This window comes from Callithrix jacchus, chromosome X (genome assembly GCF_049354715.1).
Source record: "Callithrix jacchus isolate 240 chromosome X, calJac240_pri, whole genome shotgun sequence".
In the NCBI taxonomy this organism is placed as follows: domain Eukaryota; kingdom Metazoa; phylum Chordata; class Mammalia; order Primates; family Cebidae; genus Callithrix; species Callithrix jacchus.
The window spans coordinates 148,450,840-148,473,868 of NC_133524.1; the positions used below are offsets into that span (position 1 = coordinate 148,450,840).

At 38.4% G+C, this 23,029-nt stretch overlaps 1 protein-coding gene across 5 annotated transcripts in view; it reads right to left on the reverse strand.

Annotated features, from left to right (window-relative positions):
- Window positions 1-231: 231 nt before the first annotated feature.
- Window positions 232-23,029, reverse strand: part of GABRA3 (gamma-aminobutyric acid type A receptor subunit alpha3) — a 244,968-nt gene continuing 222,170 nt past the window's right edge. For all 5 annotated transcript variants that reach the window (XM_017968720.4, XM_002763372.6, XM_078363419.1 and 2 more), the window contains 3 exons: window positions 21,884-22,036; window positions 14,520-14,731; window positions 232-2,547 (listed from right to left, as the gene is read on the reverse strand). In XM_017968720.4, coding sequence (XP_017824209.2) covers window positions 2,212-2,547; window positions 14,520-14,731; window positions 21,884-22,036 — 701 coding nt within the window. In that variant the 3' untranslated portion in view covers window positions 232-2,211. The remainder of the gene's footprint in view (window positions 2,548-14,519; window positions 14,732-21,883; window positions 22,037-23,029) is intronic.

The window sequence follows — 23,029 nt, forward strand, 5'->3', positions numbered from 1 at the left end:
TTCATATTGGGTAATGAGACCCTCAAGTCAATCAAAGCTATGTTTTCACACGAGTTCCATTTTGGATCATTGCAATATATTTCTTGCTCTGGGGGCACCTTTTTTCCATCTTATTCTAATGGTTGGTAAGAAGTGGAAAGTAATGGTGGTATGAGATTGGGGGTGAAATTCAAGAACATAGTACTGTCTGTGTTAGGCAAAGAGTGACCAAAGAAAGTTCTGCAGACCAAGTACAATTCAGAAAGGGTTTAATAAATAGCAGCTAAACATTGCACCAAAGCATTTGGAAACACAATTTCTACAGAGAGGCAAAGGTCAGGCTTCCACTCTAAATTCCTTAAGACAATCATTAACAGCCCCGCCCTCCCACCCCCCATATCCCCACATATCCACAAGACTACACTCTTCTAGTCATGAATTTACCTACAGACACAGTCTTAGGAATAATGGGACCGGCATGCATTATCCCAGCAATGGCAAGGAAGCAGGGGACAGGGCAAGGATGGATGAAAAGGCAACCAGTAGCTAATGATACACCCCTTAGGAGCTTTGTTCAGGGGATGGGCAGGGAGAATCTGCTTGTGGTGCCCTCTGTGGCTTTACCCTGGGCTTCTAGGATACTCTGGACTAGTGCGGGTATTCAGATCCAAAGTGGCTGGGGCTGCCATCATGAACAGTCTCATTCTCTTGGGCTAAGTCTGTTAAAAGTGATCTTCTTGAGTGACACATTGTGACTTTCTAAAAACTTTTTTGGTGCCCAACCAAGTTCCACTAATGACCCAGAAGGCCCGCTGAGATTGTGCTGATTATGAGGTCATGGTGGACCTGTCTTCTCAATCTGTTATTTTTGCCTTTGGAAAGGGGCACATGATACCTCTTTATTAAAGACACTTGTAAGGAGCCTAGGCAAATCATTCAAACTTCTGGGATTCAGTTTATCTACCTTATAAAAATTGCATATTTATGCCTGTGTCTTTTACTCACATTAAGATTAAGAACAAATGGCCTCTAAATGATATATTATAAAATTGGTAATGAAGTTAATGATCTAGTTGACTCAATAATTATTTGTATGAATTTGCAGTTCACACCTCATAGAATCGGCATCAACAGAGGACCAGAGGTTTCTGATATGGTGGGAGAAAAATGGCTGGGCCAGGATGTGGAGTGTGGAGTGTGAGGAAGAAAGAATTTGACTTTCATCTGCCAGTAGCCCTCTCTTTTGAGCCAGACGTCAATCCTCAACTACCATCCATTCCAAACCTCTTGCTTAATCCAGTATAGGCTAGCTGTCTTGGCAGGGAGGTGACTTGTTTATCTCTCCCATATTTTAAAAAATTATTTTTAAATCTAGATCACTTTGTTTCTATTTGCAACTTTTTAATTTAAATAAAAAATACTTGATCATGTTTTCCTGAAAGGTTTACAGGTGGTAATGATTCCGAATTAAGTAGTGCCCAGTTGGCTACAAGGGGCTCAAAAGCAGTGGGGGAAGAAGACTTTTCTGGAGGAGAGATGTACCAAAGAGGGGACTATTTTCCTTAGGGGCTGGATGTGATAGGGCACTAGGCATCTTGGTGCCAGGCTGGCACAGCTATTTCTATTTATTTTGGCCATACATGGTAGACAGTGGTTAGTATCAATTGTTCCCACTAGTTTCCAAACCAAGAAATAGGTTGGGGGTGTAGAACTGGCTCCCACTTTTGCTATCAGTATTTATGCCTAGTAGACCTTGCTGAAGACAGGGGAGGTGGCAGGCAGGATCACATGGCATAATCCAACCTGGCTGCCTAGTAAGTCAGAGTCATCTGATCTGGATGGCCAGTCAACAATTCTCCTTGTTCTGGGCCTTTTAAACAGCCAAGGGTTCTACTACAGAGAGTAGAATCTCTTGTTCTTTCTGCAGTGGGCAGAGTGCAATAAAATACATGCAGTGCCCTCAGCTGAGGGAGACTGGCAGACTAAGATGAGCAACTGGACAAATGGCAGTGTTTGGCTTTGATGGGTATATACTGAGCAATGTTAGAGGGACAAGTAATTTTCCTGTAGTTATTTTTTTCATAGAGATTCATAAACATGAATTGAGAGTCACAGCTTGGTAGAGGGGTAAAAAGAAGAATCCTGATATACATGAAGGGGAGCCCTGGGGTTTGGGTGCCTGGACGCTTCATGGGGTATACAGTGCTCTGGTTGCTGCACTGCCACCACTATCTACTGTTTGCGAATCATGCCCTTGATAGCTGACTCCCGGTTGACATATGTGGCCCAATAGACCAGATTGAATATGGCAAAGAGCACAGGAAAGATGATGCGGGAAATTTTGTCGACCTTGCTGACACTGTTGTAGGTCTTGGTTTCAGTCGGGCTGTCCTGCACATAGGTGGCCTTGGGTGAAGCAATGATTGTTGGGGTTGAGGAGGCACTGGGAGCAGTGCCCTTGGAGATGGTGGAGAATTCAGTGTCCTTGGCCAGGTTGATAGGATAGGTGGTCCCCACGATGTTGAAGGTGGTGCTGGTTTTCTTTGTCGGAGCTGCTGGTGTTTTCTTCTAGAAGTCAGGAAAAACAGTGGGGGAAAGGGAGAAAAAAGGCAAAGCTAATTAATTCATTACTCAGAGAACCTTCAGAGGCTGCAGGGAGGAGGAGCTACAATGGAAGTTAAGAAACAGGGCCATGAGGCCAATAGCACTAAATAGCCAGGTTTGTGTCAAGGAATAACTGAAGATAAGTACAAAAACAGAAAACTTGCATCATCCTGGCTTACTAGCTATGTGGCTTTGGCTAAGTTACTTTTCCTCTTCATGCCTCAGTTTTTTCATCTGTAAAATGAGGATTAAAATAATTGGCAGGATTGTTGAGAGGATCAGATGAGAGAATGGTGCTAGAAATTGCTGATAAGCTGTGGAATGTTGGTCATATGTGGAAACTTATATGTCATGTGATTTGATCCTCAGAGCAACCTCTATGAAGTAGGTGGATGAGATTACTCCCATTTGACAGATAAGAAAACTCAGACTCAGACTAAGTGGCAGAGCCTAACTTGGAATCGGGGCTTGTGACTTTTATCCAGGGCTGCACTGTACTGCTTTCTGTAGGCCCCAAACACTTTTTGGTTACCCGAATAATAACTCCAAAAGGCCATGACCATCAAGTGGCACATCTCCTGTGAGGAAGAGAACTTGGTGAGTCTGAAAAGTAATTTTGTCATAAAGACAATACATACCATGGCATATCGACATGCATTATTACAACAGCAGCCCACCCTTCAGGAACAGGCCAACGCTTTCCACACAGCTATGTAAAAGACTCTCTGAGACAACAAAGGCAGAGACAGATGGGGAGTTGCTATGGCACTGCCCTTTGGGCTTATTTTTCAGAGCGAAATGAACCCAAACACCAAGTGGGAAGCAAGTACACACACATGCCCATTTGTTCTTATATATATTAACTTGTGTATACAGACAGCCTCACAGGGGTTCCCTTGATGCAGAAGAGAGAAAAGGAGACAGTGCTTAGGCCTGGATACAAATAGAGAACCTGAAGAACAGGAGAGGTCAGGGGAGCAGGCCAGCCCCAGTCCCAGGCCAAATGTGGAAGCCTAGCTCATAGTCTATAGATGGTTTGTTGCCTCATTCCTCACTCTGGCCTTTTCTTCCTTCCATCCCCATTTGGCTCTAGGGAAAAGAGGGTAAAAATGAGCTTCAGAAATGCCCTAATTTCACACACCTCATTAGTCCATTCTTCATGTTACTTTGCTTCCCAAAACCTAGGCTTCACTTCTTCATTTCTTCACTTCATACTTGTTTTCTTCATGTGTTTCTCTATTTGCATCCTCTGTTGCTGACCCCTGTCTCCTAATCTCTTCATACATCCTTTCTTCTTAACTTTAGAGTCCCCATCATTCTTATTTTTTCTCCTTTAGATGTCACTGCCATTTACTATCATGATCCTAATAACTTTTGCCCAATATTTACTGAGTGCCTACCGGGCCAAAAACTATGCTAGGTACTTAGAGATAAATGGAAAGGGTAAAACATGAGACCCTGTCTTCCAGACGCTCACACTCCAGTGTGAGAGAAAGCCTTTTAAGCACATCGTTGCCATTAAATATGATCAGACTTCTTAAAGATCTGGGCCAAGTGCTATGGGAATTCAGTCAAAGGAGGGTAAGAGTACCTGCAGGCATTGGAAAAGGTAGCTCAAAGAAGGCAATGAAGTTTATTGTCTGGGTCACAAATGATGAGCAGGAGCTCATCAGATGAGCATGTGGCAAAGGCCAGTACTGGTCAAGGACACTTTATTTATTTATTTATTTTAGAGACATGTGTCTCACTCTGTCACCTGGGCTGGTATGCCTTGGCATGAACATAGCTCACTGTATTCTTGAACTCCTGGGCTCAAGTGATTCTCCCGCCTCAGGCTCCTGAGGAGCTGGGACTACAGGCATGTGCCATCATGCTAAGCTAATTAAAAAAAAATTAGGGATGATGTCTCATGATGTTGCCTGGGCTGGTCTTGTACTCCTGGCCCCAGATGATCCTCCCACCTTGGCTTCCCAAAGCACTGAGATTACAGGTGCAAGCCACTACACCTGGCCATGGGCACTGTTTTTTGAGAGTGGACAAGAAGTTTACTGTATCTGGGTCACAGTGTGCACAGCAAAGAGTTGTGGAAACTGAGGCTGTGTGTAACAGGCAGCAGCAAGACCTTGAAAGGTCCTATATACTATGCTCTCTTGCTCTGTCTGCTTATTTTGGCCTCAGTGTTTTCAGTCATGAAGGGGAAGTGCAACAGATAAGAAGATGTTGGTTTAAGTAAATTGAACAGTCTGACTAATAGGATATTTTGAAAGCAATATTCTTTCTCCCTGAGGATTGCAATCACATTGTTACAAGTGGAAGGGGGACAGAACTCTAAGACTTCTAAAATTCTTGTAAATTATTTAAATACTACATGGGACTCATTTATAATTAGCAAATTCATTGTGTTAATAGAGTCCTGCTGCTAAATGTCTTTGCTATTAAATAAAAGGGTGCTTTACTTGTTTGCCCACTTGCTTATTAATTTGCGTAGTAATTTTTTTATGGGTAGACCAAAAAACATAAAAAAGAAAGAAAAGAAAAAAAAAGGAAAGAAGATGTTGCCCTGACTTTTTTCTAGAAGTTTTCAAATGTTATTTCACTATGATCAAGTCTCTGAAATGATGATTCTGAACAACAACAACTTTTTTTTTTTAGGTCCATAGACACTTTATGTTCTATAGATGGGGAGAAGTAGAAGCAAATTAATAACAGATTTTTTAAGTAGTAAGAGAAAATGACCTTTTAATTTCTTCCACCATTTTCAACATGACACATTTCAATCAGCTACTATAATTTTTTATTTAAATCATGAATGAAGGAAATCAAAGCAAAATTTGAGTGTCAAGAAAATAGGAAAAGGAGCCATAGGTTAATGGTTAATATTTACACATTTCAACACCTAGTTTTCCAATAATTGTCCTTGATAGATACAGACTGAGATGACTTAACTTTGACCAAATTGCCACTCTATTCCTACCCCCTGGCCAAGTATCTGGCTCTTAGGCACATGATGGATGTTTACTGAATGAAAAAATACCCACCACTGAAGATTATCAATGTAATTTCTGGTTTGTTTCCCCTGAGTCTTGACCTTTGCTACATAGCATATCTCTGAAGTTCAGCCTAGGGTAATTTCCACACCAAAATGTGGAAATTGACTCCTTCAAATTTCCCAAGGAGTTTGAATCCAGAACAAAATCACCTTTCCTTCTAAAAGTCTATTTCATGTGGGTTTTATTATGAGGCAATGAAAACTTTTATAGAGAAATGCATGTCCCACTCAAGAGTCTTCCTCTGATAATACTCCTGTCAATTGCCTCTAAAGGTGAACTCAACTGGAACCTCAGATATATACTTATACAGTCCAGTGCCTCTGTGTCAATCCCCTTACAGGCACTCAGCTTTTCTGAGCTCATTTCCAGAAGTGGGGCAAAGCAATGGAATATATGCTATGTGGGATTCAAAGATGAATAAAACCAACAATAAAAAAACCAAACAACTCAATTTAAAAATGGACAAAGGACTTGAGTAGACAGATTTCCAAAAAAGATTTGCCAATGGCCAACAATCACATAAAAAGATGCTAAACTTCACTAATCAGAAATGTAAATCAAAGCTGCAAGACTCCACCTCACATTAGAATGGGTACTACCAAAAAAAACCTAGAAAATAACAAGTGTTGTCAAAGATGTGGAGACACTGAAACCCTTGTGCACTATTGGGCATGTAAAATCGTGCAACCACTATGGAAAATGTTATAATGGTTCCTCAAAAACTTACAGATAGAATTACTATACGGTTCAGCAGTTCCACTTCTGAGTATATATCCCCCAAATTAAAAGCAGAGTCTCAAAGAGATATGTGTATACTCATGTTCGCAGCTTCATTATTCCCAATAACCAAATGGTGGAAGCAACCCAAGTGTTCATTGAGAGAACAATAAACAAAATGTGGTATATACATACAATGAATTCATTTAATTCACAGTTACTGAACCTCACAAAGGGAGGAAATTCTGAAACATATTACAACATAGCTGAACCTTGAGGTTGGTAAATGAAATAAGCCAGTCCTAAAAGGATGGCTGTTATATGATTTCACTTCTATGGCATATCTAGATTAGCAAATTCATAGAGTCAGAAAGCAGAATGGTGGGTGTCAGGGGCTAAAGCAGAAGGGAATGGGAAATTCTTGTTTAATGAATTCAGAGTTTCAGTTTTGCAAGATGAAAAGGGTTCAGGAGATTGCACAGCAATGTAAATGTATTTAACACGGCTGAACTACACAAATCAAAATGGTTAAGGTAGTGAATTGAATGTTATATATATTTACCACTATATGTATATACATATATGTACATACATGTACACATATTATATACATACATGCGATGTGTATATACATGTATATAATAAACTGATACCCTGCCCTCAGAGTTTTTAGCATAAAGGTGTGTTGAATTTTGTCGAAGGCCTTCTCTGCATCTATTGTGATAATCATGTGGTTTTTGTCTTTGGTTCTGTTTATGTGGTGAATGACACTTATAGACTTGCATATGTTGAACCAGACTTGCATCCCCAGGATGAAGCCTACTTGATTGTGATGGATAAGCTTTTTGATGTGCTGTAGCAATCGGTTTGCCAATATTTTATTGAAGATTTTTGCATCTATGTTCATCATGGATATTGGCCTAAAGTTTTCTTTTCTTGTTGAGTCTCTGCCGGATTTTGGTATCATGATGATGTTGGTCTCATAAAATGACTTGGGAAGGATTCCCTCTTTTGGGATTGTTTTGAATAGTTTCAGAAGGAATGGTACCAGCTCCTCTTTGTGTGTCTGATAGAATTCGTCTGTGAACCCATCTGGACTTCGGCTTTTTTGGTTGGTAGGCTATTAATTTCTGCCTCAACTTCAGCCCTTGTTGTTGGTCTATTCAGGGTTTCAACTTATTCCTGGTTTAGGCTTGAGAGGGTGCAAGTGTCCAAGAATTTATCCATTTCCTCCAGGTTTACTGCTTTATGTGCATAGTGTTGTTTGTAGTAATCTCCCAAAATTACTCTTTTTATTTCTTTCTAGTTTCGTACTATTGTGGTTGGGAAATATACTCAATATAATTTTTCTTTTTAAATTTGGATGAACTTCCCAGTTTCATCCACAGATCTCTTACATTTCCTTTCACCTTTTTAAATGTCTTGCTTATAGATTGTTTTCCTTTATTTTCATACTTCTCTATTGAAATTTTTATTTCAGCAATTCTTTTTAATTTCAATACCTCTTCCTTATTCTCTTTCTTTTTATATATCCTCCTGTTTTTAATTTATTAATGTGATATATTTATGATAGAAGTTAATGTTTTGTTTTTCTTACATTCTCTTTAATTCACTAAATTATGTCTGTCCCCTCCCTTCAAGGTGAGGTGTTCCTTTTGGTTTGTTTGCCTGTTTGCTTTTGTTATAATCTTTGCTATTCTCTTTCACATTGCAAACTTTTATTTGATGATCTTTGATATCCCAGTATTATTTGGCAACAGAAGAGATGTCTCTTTGCTCATATAGCTAACCTGAGCTTGTTGATTGGTGGACTGTGATTTAGGTTGATTAGGTAAAGTAAGTCATTTTGAGGAGTTACTTCAAAATGTCAGTATGCAACAGCTTTCCTCTGGGGATACTCAGCTTCTTTAGAAGAGCAACCCTGCTGTTTTTCCAGGAGAGTATACATCTGGCTGAAGACAGTTCACATATTGAGGAGTCTCTGGAGTCTCAACTACTCTGTACACAGTCTTTTGCTTCATCCTCTATTGTATGTAGGTCTTCTGAACGCTGAATTTCTCCAGAGTTATGTCTTACTGCAGTTTGATAAATTGGTTATTATACCCTCCATTCCATGTTCATTCTTCTATAGATATGTTAATATCTCCTGTCTGACTGACATCCCTTGTCCATCTCACCTGGTACTTGTGGTTTTATACCTGCTTTATTTCTTTACTCTCATTTCATCAGAATATTTAGAGCAAGCAGTGATAAAAACATGTCGTTGATCATCAAAACACCACAGTTCATCTCTTTTCTAGAGTGCAATTACAGGGTAGACATTTATCTTCCTTTGAAAATGAGGTTTTATTTCCATATCTTCCTTTTCTCCCTTATAATGTTTCCTCTCACATTTTACCTAATGCCTGATCATAATACAGATCACAAATAAATTTTAAAATTAGTTATAAGACCTGGCACCATAAAAACCCTAGAAGGAAATCTAGGCAAAACCATCCAGGACATAGGAGTAGGCAAGGACTTCATGAACAAAACACCAAAAGCATTGGCAACAAAAGCCAAAATAGAAAAATGGGACCCAATGAAACTCCACAGCTTCTGCACGGCAAAAGAAACAGTCACTAGAGTGGATCGGCAACCAACAGAATGGGAAAAAATTTTTGCAGTTTACCCATCTGACAAAGGGCTGATATCCAGAATTTACAAAGAACTCAAAGAGATTTACAGGAAAAAAACAAACAAGCCCATTCAAAAGTGGGCAAAGGATATGAACAGACACTTTACGAAAGAAGACATATATGAGGCCAACAATCATATGAAAAAATGCTCATCGTCACTGGTCATCAGAGAGATGCAAATCAAAACCACATTGAGATACCATCTCACACCAGTTAGAATGGCGATCATTAAAACATCTGGAGACAACAGATGCTGGAGAGGATGTGGAGAAAAAGGAACACTTTTACACTGTTGGTGGGAGTGTAAATTAGTTCAACCATTGAGGAAGACAGTGTGGTGATTCCTCAAGGCCTTATAAATAGAAATTCCATTTGACCCAGCAATCCCATTACTGGGTATATATCCAAAGGACTATAAATCGTTCTACTATAAGGACACATGTACACGAATGTTCATTGCAGCACTCTTTACAATGGCAAAGACCTGGAACCAACCCAAATGCCCTTTGATGATAGACTGGATTGGGAAAATGTGGAACATATACACCATGGAATATTATGCAGCAATCAGAAATGATGAGTTCGTGTCGTTTGTAGGGACATGGATGAATCTGGAGAACATCATTCTCAGCAAACTGACACAAGAACAGAAAATGAAATACCGCATATTCTCACTCATAGGTGGGTGATGAAAAATGAGAACACATGGACACAGGGAGGGGAGTACCAAACACTGGGGTCTATTGGGGGGAAAAGGGGAAGGCCAGCGGGGGGGGGAGCTGGGAGGGATAGCCTGGGGAGAAATGCCAAATGTGGGTGAAGGGGAGAAAGAAAGCAAAACACACTGCCATGTGTGTACCTATGCAACTGTCTTGCACGTTCTGCACATGTACCCCAAAACCTATAATGCAATAAAAAATAAAAAATAAATAAAAATAAAACTGTTTTGTGCTCACCCATTCTGGCTTTATTAAGCAAAAAGATTTAATATATAGCTCTAATTGAAGAAAAAAGAAACCAAGTTATTATTACATTCTGATACTTTCAGTTCCATTGTACCTCAAATTTTTTTCTGTTGATCTCACTATTTTTTTGTCTCAGTTGAACTGTCTTTTTATTTTATTTATTTATTTTTAATTTTTTATTGCACTTTAGGTTTTGGGGTACATGTGCAGAACATGAAAGACAGTTGCATAGGTACACACATGGCAGTGTGTTTTGCTTCCTTTCTCCCCCTTCACCCACATTTGTCATTTCTCCCCAGGCTATCCCTCCCCAGCTCCCCACCACAGCTGGCCCTCCCCTTTTCTCCCCAATAGACCCCAGTGTGTAGTACTCCCCTCCCTGTGTCCATGTGTTCTCATTTTTCATCACCCTCCTATGAGTGAGAATATGCGGTATTTCATTTTCTGTTCTTGTGTCAGTTTGCTGAGAATGATGTTCTCCAGATTCATCCATGTCCCTATTTACTCCACCTTGTATCAGTGCAGACAAAGCATAGCACCTGCATATTAGAGATCCATTTTTATGCATTCCATATGTTTTTTTTCAATTCTCATAATATGCTTCTTGAGACAACTTAAAATAGATTGACCATAGAGAGAGACTAAAAAGGAAGACTGAGATCACTATCTTTGCAAGAGAGTTTTATAATATTTTTTGTTCTCTGTTTTTAAATTTTTAGCACTTTTTAAATGGAGAAATGGTCATTTTTGACATCTAGCTCTAGAGTTTCTGAAAATCTATTTGAGTCCTCTCTGTCTTCAGACCACTTCTACACCTCTTCCTGGCCATAAAAAAAAAATCTGTCTCATTTTTTATAAAACATTCATGGAAGCCTTTCAGATATATGAAAGTAGCAATAATCATCCCCCTGAGGCATTTGTCTCTCTTCTAGTATAGTAACCAAACTGGAACAGTGTACTGTAAACATGGACCATCCAGTACATAATTAAAAGGGCTTATCGCTTCAGTAGTTTTAGGTGATTCTTAACTCAGATCCAAATCAAATTGGGCTTTTGAAGAGTTGTACCACAAAGTAGGCTTACATTGAATTTGCACTTTCTTCATATCCTAGCATTTTATCTTAATGTTTAATTTTTTATCCCAGATCTATTTTTGTACCTATGTGTAAGAATTTATATTTCATTTAGCAAATGCTAATATTTTAATTTAAGCTTGTCCTTTCAAATTTAGAAATCCTTTTTGATTCTTAATTCAGAAAATACGCATTCCCCAACCAATATTCATTAATACCAACTTACAAATTTGAGTATTCTACCTTACATGTCTTAATTGGAGTCATTAATAACAACATTGGAAAGAGCAGGGTCTAAGACAAAGTCCTGTAGTGTATCCCCAGGGACCTCCATTCAGTTTGATGTCTGTCAGTCCATCAGTCTATTTATTTATTTATTTATCTATTTAGAGACAGAGTCTCTCTCTGTTTCCCAGGCTAGAGTGCAGTGACGCAATCTCAGCTCACTGAAACCTCTGCTTCCTGGGTTCAAGTGATTCTCCTTTTGTCTCAGCCTCCCAAGTAATGTGCCACCATGCCCAAATAATTTTTTGTATTTTTGTAGAGATGGAGTTTCATCATGTTGGCCAGGCTGGTCTTGAACTCCTAACCTCAAGTGATCTGCCTGCCTTGGCCTCCCAAAGTGTTGGGGATTACAGGTGTGAGCCACCACACCCAGAAGCATCAGTCAATTCTATCTGATTTGAATTAGTCAAACAACTACATCAGCCTAATTGCACTATTTTTTCAACTGCTTCCATTTCTTTCTTTCTCTCTCTCTTTTTTTTCTCTTTCATTCTCTCTCTCTCTCTCTCTCTCTCTCTCTCTCTCTCTCTCTCTCCCTCTCTCTTTCTCGACAGTGTCTCATTCTGTCACCTAGGCTGGAGTGCAAGTGGTGCCATCTTGGCTTACTGCAATCAGGACCTCCCAAGCTCAGATGATCCTCCCACCTCAGCCTACTGATTAGCTAGGACTACAAGTATGTGTAACCATGCCTGGATAATTATTCATTTTTCTTTTTTGTAGAGATGGGGCTTTTTCATGTTTCCCACGCTGGTCTCTGATTCCTGAGCTAAAGCAATTGCCTGCTTTGTGAGCCACCACATCCAGCTTGCTTCCTTTTCTTCATGAGGCATAATTTTTAAAAAGTTAGTCAAAAGTTTTATTAAAATTATGATGTTTTCTAGTCCAGTACTTCAATAAACTTTTGATAAATGCTCATGAGGTTAGTTTGACATAATTTCTTATTAATGAACTCAAGCTATATATAACCAATTGCTGCTAACTACTCCTAAAATACCTATCTGTTTAATAATACATTTTAGGGACCTTTCAGTTTAATATGTCAGAGTTTTCCTCTCTGGAACCAACCAAAACAACAGGATGAGAACAAAAAAAAGAAAACTCTATTTTTGATGAAACTTAAAAGCTTTTATAACCTTAATCTCAAAAAGTAAGAGCTCCAAAGTACAGTGAAAATCAGGTCAAGGTGAAGATGACACCGAGGATACCTGCTGCTCTAGATTTTAGGTCAAGGATAGTGTCCCAAAAGTGTGTGGCATGACCTGACAAAGGAAATAAACAATCCCTGTTTTGAAATAAAATTGGTTTTGAAGCTGGTAGTGAGAACATCCTAGAACTCTGACTACCACATAGGGCAGAGAAGACGGATTGGAAAATTAAAGAATATAACACTATGCACACATACACATGCACAAGCACACACACAAACACACACAAAAACATACACACAGACACCTGTATCAACATAGAGGGATGTCCTGTGAACAAGGGAAACTACTTACTAGTCAGAAGCAGAATCACAATTACAGGGAATAGTACTCATAAGAGATTATATGGATGACAAATGATGTTCAAACTACTCTCTACTACTTTTTCTCAGCTACTCATGACTATCCTGCTCACTCAGTTACTCCCCAAAATGATACTTCCATACATAACAAGGGTAGTAAAAAACTTATTTAATACAACCTCAAGTAATAATTGAAGACAAATTATCATGGTACTAATAAAAACTTTGTTGCAAAAGGAAGAATATAACCAATAAAGGATTTGTGAAGAATACAGAAAAAAAGAGAACACCTGAAAAATAAGTCAACGAAGATGATAAAATAAATGTAAAGAAAATAATATTGCCATACAAATGAAGCTGAATAGGGATTGCTGAAAATGGTCAGGGACAGGGAAGATAGATACACTTGATAAAACTGAGCAAAAATAAAATGAAAAATAACAGTGAAAAAGCATTAGAGAAGAAATCGTGAATACGAGAAATAAAAAAGCTCTGTGATATGTATAGTCTGTGCTGCTGGGGGAAAAATAGAACAAATAAAAGGTTTTTAGGAAAGCTTTCTTGAATCATAGGGGGCCATGAATAGGGCCATGAATTGCCCTTGAGTCATAAAGGGCAATATGGTATCTAATGAATAAAATACACAAATTGACCAGGATACATCCTTGCAAAATTACTGGACTTCCCAAATACAAAAACACAATAATATGGGCTTCTTAATCATAAAAAAAAAAAATCCCCTATGTTTTAAGAAATTCTCAAGCTGGGCTTTAGATTTCTGGATAGCAATATTCAATGCCAGAATTGAGTATTGCAAGCAATTTCTTTACGGAGTCATCAGAAAAACAGAATGTGACCCATGGATTGTACAATAGCCCCACTATTATTCAAGTATAAACACAATAAACAGATGATTTTATACATTCGAAAAGAAGAAAATAGGGTTCTCATGAGACCATCTTAAAGAAACTTCTGGACGATAGCTAAATGATGAGATCACACAGAAACATAGAGGGAAACAACACATACTGGGGCCTTTGGGAAGGTTGGGGGAAGAAGGAGGGAGATGATCATTAAAAATAATACAAATAAATTATTTTAATATCAGGGCACCCATGCCTCAAGAAAAGATATATCTGTGAATGATTCAAGAAAGGCTCTATGCAGAAAGTAGCATTTCAGTTGGGTCTTGAAGAAGAGTAGGTCTTTAGCAGGCAGGGGCAAAACAAAGAGCAGTCCAGGTATAGAGTACAAAACAAGCAGACACAGAAGGAAAGATGATAATTTTGTTTTGATATAATTTGAATATACTGGAAAGAGGGGCAGAGGTAGCCCTAGAGATTGTTTTCTGGGTTGAAGATAGAGTCCAAGCCTCTGGGTGACTTTGTAAGTACCAACGGGTCCCTCTTGAATCTAGCAGCATCACATTTAGGTTTGATCCTTCACAAGACATCAACCCTCCATGATACATGCCCAATTTTCTTTCCCCTTGGATTACATGCCAAGTTGCCAAGAAGCACTCCAGTTGAGAATTGGATTGATGACCCCAGTGAATAGCACATAGCCCTGCCCAGTTCCTGCAGGCTACAGGCTGCCCACTCCTGGTCCCAATACAGGTCTCTCAGGGGGTGCTTCTCAGTTCCTCTTTTGCTATATCTCACCTTCATCTCCAGGGCCTCTGGAACCTTCTTGCCTTCCCACGCCCAACTCCGCTTGGTGAAATAGTTGACGGTGGCAAATTCAATCAGTGCAGAAAATACAAAGGCATAACAGACGGCTATGAACCAGTCCATGGCCGTCGCATATGCCACTTTAGGTAAAGAATTTCTGGCACTGATACTCAAAGTGGTCATGGTAAGCACAGTGGTGACACCTGAGGAGAGAAAAGATAAGAACCAGTTGCAACTGGAAAACATTGAGAGCTTATTTGATGAAATTACTGATTTCCTATTTGAAAGAAGGTTTACCTCACTCAGAATGGCCCCTTTAAAATAATAATAATAATTAAAAAAACAGACAATCAAATCTGATGGGCCCACCTAGTAACCAGCCAATCCCAAGGCAGAGGAATAAGCATCTGCAATGGAGTACTTTTAATAGTTGTCCTCTAGCTTCTGCTTAAACATTTCCGTTGAGGAGCAGGTAGTCCATTTTACTGTAAGAGAGCATTTTAATTAGACAAAACTAGCTTATAAGCTGAAATATGCCTTCTTTTAGCTACTGGCCCACAGACTGATCTTTGAGTTTCTTCTGTGGTGATGCAAGAAAAAAAAACTCTGCTCCTTCCTCTCCAGAACAGGCCTTCAGAGACCTGAAAAGGGCTATAGTTTCTGGCAAAATTACTCATATTCAGAATGAACATGGAGATTCACGTTCACCTAATGAACTCCTTTTCTTGTTCATTTCCTTCCCTATCCTTGCAATTTTCTTCTGAATAGCCCGGAACTGAGCCCAGGACTCAGGTCATGGTCTAAATTCGGTAGGATAATTACTTCCTTAATTTTGGACACTCTTCTGATAACGCAGCAAACTATTGTGGAAAGTGGTTCTATAGCTACATCACACCCTAGGTCCCTATTGGGCAATGAAAACTGTTCCAAAATCTGTTTCTTGTGAGTTTTTGCCAAATCCAAGCTTGTCTTTAGATCAATTGATTCTTTTGGTGGGGGAGTGTTACTCTAAATTCAAGAATGTATTTACCTTTAAATTCTACTTTATGTTTTTTCCTAATATTTTCATATTTTAGATATACATGTGAGATATATATATATATATATATATATATATATATATATATATATATATATATAAACTGTGATTAATGGTATAAACTTTAGAGTCAGAATGAACTAGGTTGAAACCTGGGCAACCTCACTTACTAGTAATATGACCTTAAATAAGGTGTTCTACCCCAGACAGCCTCCATTTTATCATGTGCAAAAGGGGAGTGATAACACCAGATAATAAAGATATTTGTTGGAAATATATATATATATATATATAAAATATGTCTGATATGCTATAGACTCTCTCTCTCTCTCTCTCTCTGTGTGTGTGTATATATATATACATATATATATAAAATGTGTCTGATATGCTATAGACTCTCTCTCTATATCTATATATATATGGATATATATGGAATGACACAGAGTAATCATTCCATAAATAGCTTCTATAATTAGCATGACTATTATTTTTACTGTTCTTAGAAAAATAATGTTGTCATAACTATGTAATTAATCATAGCAGTGTAAGTATAATCACATTGTTAACAATATATCATAATAATTTTACAATTGCTAGCAATGTTATTCTAGTCTCAATGACTACCATACTAGAAGTTAGATGTTCTGAGTGCTGCCGCTTGCTTGCTTTGTATCTTATGGAATTTCTTTTTTCTCTCTGTGCCTCTATTTTGCTCATTTATGAATATTCCCTACTGTCTCTGTCCCCCAGGATTTTGATAAAGCAGTAAGTAGATGTATAAATTCATTCAAACTTAAGGAAGGGGAAATGGTCAGACTGTCTTTCTGAGTGTCAACATGCTGAAGAGGAAGGAGAAAGTGAGTCTCCTTAGCCTGGGTCAAGTGGGGCATGGAATGAAGTCCGAATCAGGTGAAAGATGCTATATACAAAAGCAAACAGAGAACGCACTGCCTCCATTAACTTTACCCAAAGGGTCAGCCATGTGTGCTGATGCCTATGGGGCTTCCTCTTCTATCTTGGTCTGCTGTAGCACCTTACTTATATATTTTCTATGTAAATGAAAATCCACACTGGAAAAGACTGAGTACAATTTCACCAGAAATATCCTAAAGGAGTACCTTTGCACAAACGAGGCAGGGACTCATCAAGGCTGATTAGCCAAAACACATTTTAAGCCATGTAAGGAATCAGCCACATAACTAATACTTATTAACAGACTATCTGAATCTGTAACCTGGTAATCTGTGAGAATGGATCCAGGCCTTGGAAACCTTCAGATCATACTGAGCAAGGAGTTACTTAATGGGAGAAACAAGTTACCTCATTAATGGTTAGTAGCAAATGCGGTTGTACATTCTGACACATTCATAGAAGTGTGCTGCTAGTACTTAGATGAAGAGACTTGTATTGTGACATAAGTGTTTCTGTGCCATGTCTCAGTAGAGATTTTTAGAGCTCTAGTCTCTAGGGCTTAATTAAAACTGTCAACTTACAGAAAGCTCTTAGCTAGTCAGAGCTGGTAGGGCCCTCAATCAAGTCTTTGGTACACTTCATTGATGGACAAAGAGATTCCTGGCATTTTAAAAGATATTCAGCCTGTCTCCAGTGCTTCTCTTTCAAGACTAGAAAACATTTCTGAAAAGGCTCAGGTAGAACTGACTGTCCTCCCTCATCTCCTTTGAGCACTTCTAGTGCACTTACTTCATGACATGTGTCTCTTATACCAAACCACATCTGTGATGAGTAGAAAGGACTTTAATTCTCAGGAACAGCCAACTAGCCCACTGTACCACATTTGCTCCCATCAGAGTTAGTACTGTACTTTTCTTACAGTAATTATTAAATATATTATTATTATTAATGTAGCTTTTATTGTCTTCTTTTCTACAGCATTACTGTCTGCTTTGTGCCTTATACAGAGTTAGGTCTTAAGGATAAAAAGTTTAGATATTTCAGACCACAGCATTCAAAATGAGTACCCATTCTCCCCCTAGGAGATAATCAGAATCAATCACATTTTATATATCTGTTTACCTCAGACACCACACACCACTACAAGGGCAAGGCTATTTGTTAATTCACTTTTAGTCAGGCTTAATTCTGTTTTACAAAGTCCTATCTAACCCTATCACCCATACCCTTAAAAACTTTATTGCAAACTCTTCTTACTGTCTAATTCTGCTACTCTATGACTGGGGAGTCTATATTCTTAACCTGTTATCTGAATGTGTATCCCCCTTTTGGTCTTAACTGAAACCTGACTCTCCTCTTGAATACACTGTTTTGGTTCTCAAAATGTGGTTGATAATTCAGAATCAAGAGCTCCAGAGGTGCAATCCATATTTTCTTTGATGTCTACTTCTTAGAGCATTACAAGACCACAGTGTAGTAACCAGTGCTCTTTTGAGATGTCTACCATCTGGTGATACCCCTTTCTGCCCTTTTCATAAGTATCATCTGTAGAATACTCCCACCTCCCCAAAGATACCTTTGTGCCCATACCATCCCCTCCTTCATCTTAGGTAACCATTGATGTGCTTTCATTTGCTATGGATTAGATTTTTCTCTTGAAATTTCGTATAAATATTTTACAGTATGTAAATATACTCACTTGTGTCTGGCTTCTTCCACTCAGCATAGTATTTTTAGGTTCATCCATGTTGTTGCATCTATCTGTGGTTTGTTCCTGTTAATTTCACAGTAGCCTTCCATTGTATTGATATTACCTAATTTGTTTATTCATTCACTCAGTAACGGGTATCTGGATTGTTTCCAGTGTTCAACTATTGCGAATAAAGATACTGAGATGATTTACATGTAAGTTTGTGTGAGTATATGCTTTCATTTCTCTTGGCAAATACCTAAAGAATGGAACTACAAGATTATATAGTAAGCATATGTTTAACTTTATATGGCATTGCCAAACTGTTTTCTAAAGTAATTTTACCATTTAACATCCCCAGCAGATGTATGAGAGTTTTAGTCAGCATGCATCCTTGACTTAAAAAATAAAATAACATTAAGCCAGGCGCAGTAGTTCACGCCTGTAATCCCAGCACTTTGGGAGGCAGAGGTGGGTGGATCCAAGGTCAGGAGTTTCAGAGCAGTGTGGCCAAAATGGTGAAACCCTGTCTCAACTAAAAATACAAAAATTAGCCAGGCACAGTGGAGCGTGCCTGTAGTCCCAGCTACTCGGGAGGCTGAGGCAGGAGAACTGCTCGAACCCAGGAGGTAGAGGTTGCAGTAAGCCAAGTTTATGCCACTGCAGACTCTCTCTCAAAAAATAAAAATAAAATTAATTGATACTTTAACAATTTTCTCTGATAGTGAAAGTCCTTGAAACATTTTATCTCCATATATCCCCATCTCAATGTATAAATATTACGTTATGTTCTAGTATTTTATTTTAAATGTATTGGTCAAGCCACTGTTACCATTTCATACATTCAGTGCTTATTTTAGCCATTCTAATATTTAAAATAATGTCTCCATGAGGTTTTAGTTTATATTTCTCTAATTAAAAAAAAGTGATGTCAAAGATCCTTTCACATGATTATGGGCATTTCTATATATTCTTTATCATAAATCAAGTGTCCATCTATATGGCTGTATTTTAGGCTTTCTTATTTTCTTTAAAAATCTTTTGAGACAGGGTCTCACTGTGTCACCCAGGCTGGCGTGCAGTGGCATAATCATGGCTCATGGCAGCCTCAACCTCCCAGGCCCAAGCAATCCTCTCACCTCAGCGCCCCCCCGAGTAGCTGGGACCACAGGGATGTGCCACCACACCTGACTAATTAAAAAAAATTAAGATGAGGTCTCCCTGTGTTGCCCAGGCTAGTCTTGAATTCCTGGACTGAAGCAGTACTCCCACTTCAGCCTCTCAAAGTGCTGTGATTACAGGCATGAGCTGCCACTCCTGGTCTCTCTACTTTGTTATTTTTTAGAAGGATATATTGGCTATTCTTGCTTTTGGTTCTTACATAAAAGTTTTGTAATCACTTTTTATATTAACATTTTAACTTGCAGGTTCTCAAATCAATGAAATTAGTGTAAATACCAATTCTAAATTAATATGAGGCCAAGTTAGAATTAAAAAATGAATTATCAAGGGACCCCATATTTCACACTAAGCCCAGGCCAAAAGAAACATGCTTCTTTATTGTCCTCTGCACTGATAAGTATATTTTTCTAGTACTCTCTTGCATTGAAAGCATAACTCTTCAATGATATTGAATTTATGGGAAGTGTCCTTGTATTAATTTCCTTTGGCTTATGTAACAAATTATCACAAATTTAGTTGTTTAAAACAACTAAATGTCTTCTTACAATTCTTGATGCTAGAAGTCTGAAATTAGTTTCACTGGTCCAGTGTCAAGGTGTCAGCAGGGTGACACTCCCTCTGGAGGCTATAAAGGAATAATCTATTACCTTTTTCAGCTTCTAGAGCTGTATGACAGATTCCTTCACTCATGGTCCCCTCCCTCTTTCTTCAAAGTCAACAGCAGAGCATGTTTAAATCTTTCGTCCTTCTGTCATCACACTGCTTTCTCTTTCATAGTCAAATCTCCTTCTGCCTTATTCTATAAAGATACTGTGATTGCATTTAGGCCCCATTCCAGATAATACAGAATAATCTCTCTATCTTGAAATATTTTAGTTAATCACAACTGCAAATTTATTTTTGCTGTATAGGTCACACTAACAAGTTCCAGGGACTCGAATATGGGTATGTTTGTAGACCATTATTCTGCCTACCACAATCTTAATTGTAAACGTCTTTCTTATATAAATTTAAAAGCCAAACTCCTGTTTACCAATACCAGGAGCCCATCTGTGTATCTTCCTGCCACAACAGTATCAGTTCATATCATTAACACTCAAGATTTCAGTTTGTCCTTTCATTTGGGCCCCTGAGTATTTCCTTTAATTTCTTCAACTCGGGAGTTTGAGACCAGCCTGGCCAACATGGTGAAACCCTGTCTCTATTAAAAATACAAAAAAAAATAGCCAGGCATGGCAGTGGGTGCCTGTAATCCCAACTACTTGGAAGGGTGAGGCAGGAAAATCGTTTGAACCCAAGAAGTGGAGGTTGCAGTGAGTCAAGAACACACCATTGCAGTCCAGCCTGGGTGACAGGAGTGAAACCGTCTCAAAAAACGAACAAACAAAAGAATGGTTTCTGTTTCACCTAGCTTTTCTAGTATTTTATAAAGGAAGTTTTTCAGGCTATCTAGTTTGCTGTATTTCCCAAAGTGATCATATTTAATCTACTCTCATACAACTTCTGCTCCCTCCACTTAACTAGAACTGTTCTTTTCAAGATCACTAACAGCCACGTATATCAGAATACCCAACAGTTTCTGTCTGCAGTTCATGTAAACTCAGTACAATTCAACCCACATGAGTATTCGCTACTTTTTGAAATACTTTACTTATTTGACTTCCATGATATCACATTTGATTATTCTTTCTTTTTCCTACTTTACAGGTCATTCTTTCTCTTTCTCCACTGCTATCTTCTACTATACCTGACCTGCAATGCTACTTCTTCCTAAAATATAATTTACTTTTTATTTCACTACCTGGTAAAACTTCAGGATATTGGTAGAAACACCTTCTGTGTGGATATCAAGTACACTCAAGTATATGCCTCACAGGTGCCATCGCCATGGAGGCAGTTTAGTAGCTGAAAAAAAATATTTATCTCCTGCAGTGGGAAAAATAGGCAGGAAATATTTTATATGTTTTAAGTCTGTGAGGGAAAGTGCTAATGATATGAAAATGTATTCCTAAATATAAATATACTCATGATGAAGAAAATGCCTTCAATTGTGGGTACTATTAAGAAATTATTTAAACCTTGTGTGGCCTTTACAGAATATCAGATAATTCACACTTTCAAAAAGACCAGAGAACAAGCAGCAAAGACAGACACACAAAAAAAGGTGGATCTTAACAAAGCCCCCAGTCCAATACTCTGTTGACAGCTTGGTTTCTAACCCTTTAAATTCTCCACTCTGTGGACTAAATTCCTCTCTTTTTCACTAAAGGATAATTCCCTCTCCAGTTTTTGGGGCAAGCAGGACTGAGAAAGGAAGCATTTCAGTATCTTATTGGTTAAATATTCTTCTTCTTCTAACTTTCTCCTTAAGACTTCAGTTGTCTAAAGCTCCGTGGTCTGATGATTCATTTGCTACTGTTAAACTCAGGTATTTCTCCCATTCTCTCCAGGAATCATTCTTCCACCTTTCTCACCTCTACTGTGACTCTCCATGATAAAACTTTCCCTTACACTCCATAAATTATCACTCACCAAAAACTGTGCGGGCAGGAACAGACTCTCTGTTGAGCCAGAACGACACTTGTGACAGAATGACAGTCATGATACATGGCAAGTAGGTCTGGATCACAAAGTAGCCAATTTTTCGCTTGAGATGGAAGTGGGTTGTCATGACGACATATTCTCCTAGAGAGAGAGTAAAATTAGGCAGTATGTAGCTACATAAACATTGTTAAATTAAGTTGGGCCCCAATTCAATTCACAAATCTCCTTAACCTTATATTCAAGACAAGGTATTCCAGTACCTCCCAAGTTCATGTAACCAGAGTCCTTTAATAATCACAAAACTGTGTTTTTTGTGTGTGAAAAAACAATGCTATCGGTGTACCAATACAGCTTGCTCAAAACAATTTTGAGACAAGTTCATTCAAGTAAATTAATGTTTTCATTTAAATAATAATAAAAATAATAATCTACAGCACTCGCTGTGTGATAGGCACTCATTTAGCACTTTAACATTATAAGATATTTAATCTTCACAAGAACCCTATGAGGTAGGTACTATTGTTACCCTCATTTTATAGGATGAGGATAAAGCCAAGAAACTAAGGCAAGGAGAGATGGAGCAACTTGCATAAGGTTACCCAGCTAGTAAGTAGTAAAGCCCAAGGTCAAGCCTGAGTAGGTTGTCCATAGTTTATGCTTTTTAACTATTATGCTCTGCTGTTCTAATGGACTTACTTGGTTAGACCCAAAAGTTCACAAAGCAGAATGTGAGCTAACCTACATTATCCCACTTCTAAAATAAGAGTGAGCACTTATTGCACTTTTACTGTGTGCCAAAATATTTTCGGAGTGTTTGTGGAGTGTTAACTTTATATCCTCCTAAAAGCTCTATGAGATGGGTACTAATAATTATCCCAGGTTGTTAAATCCATTAGTCAATTCTCCCTCTTACTGGATTTGTCAGCAACCCTTTAAGCAGTTGATCCTCTATCCTTCTTGTAATCACTCTCTTCACAGAACCTCTATGCCATGATGCTTTTCTGGTTTCTCTCCTACTTGACAGACCACTCCTCCAAAGCCTCCTTTGCTGACCTTTTAATTTCTAAACATTTGAGGATGTCAAAACTGTACTTGTACTTTTTTGTCTCACTCAGACACTGGCCACTCTCATCC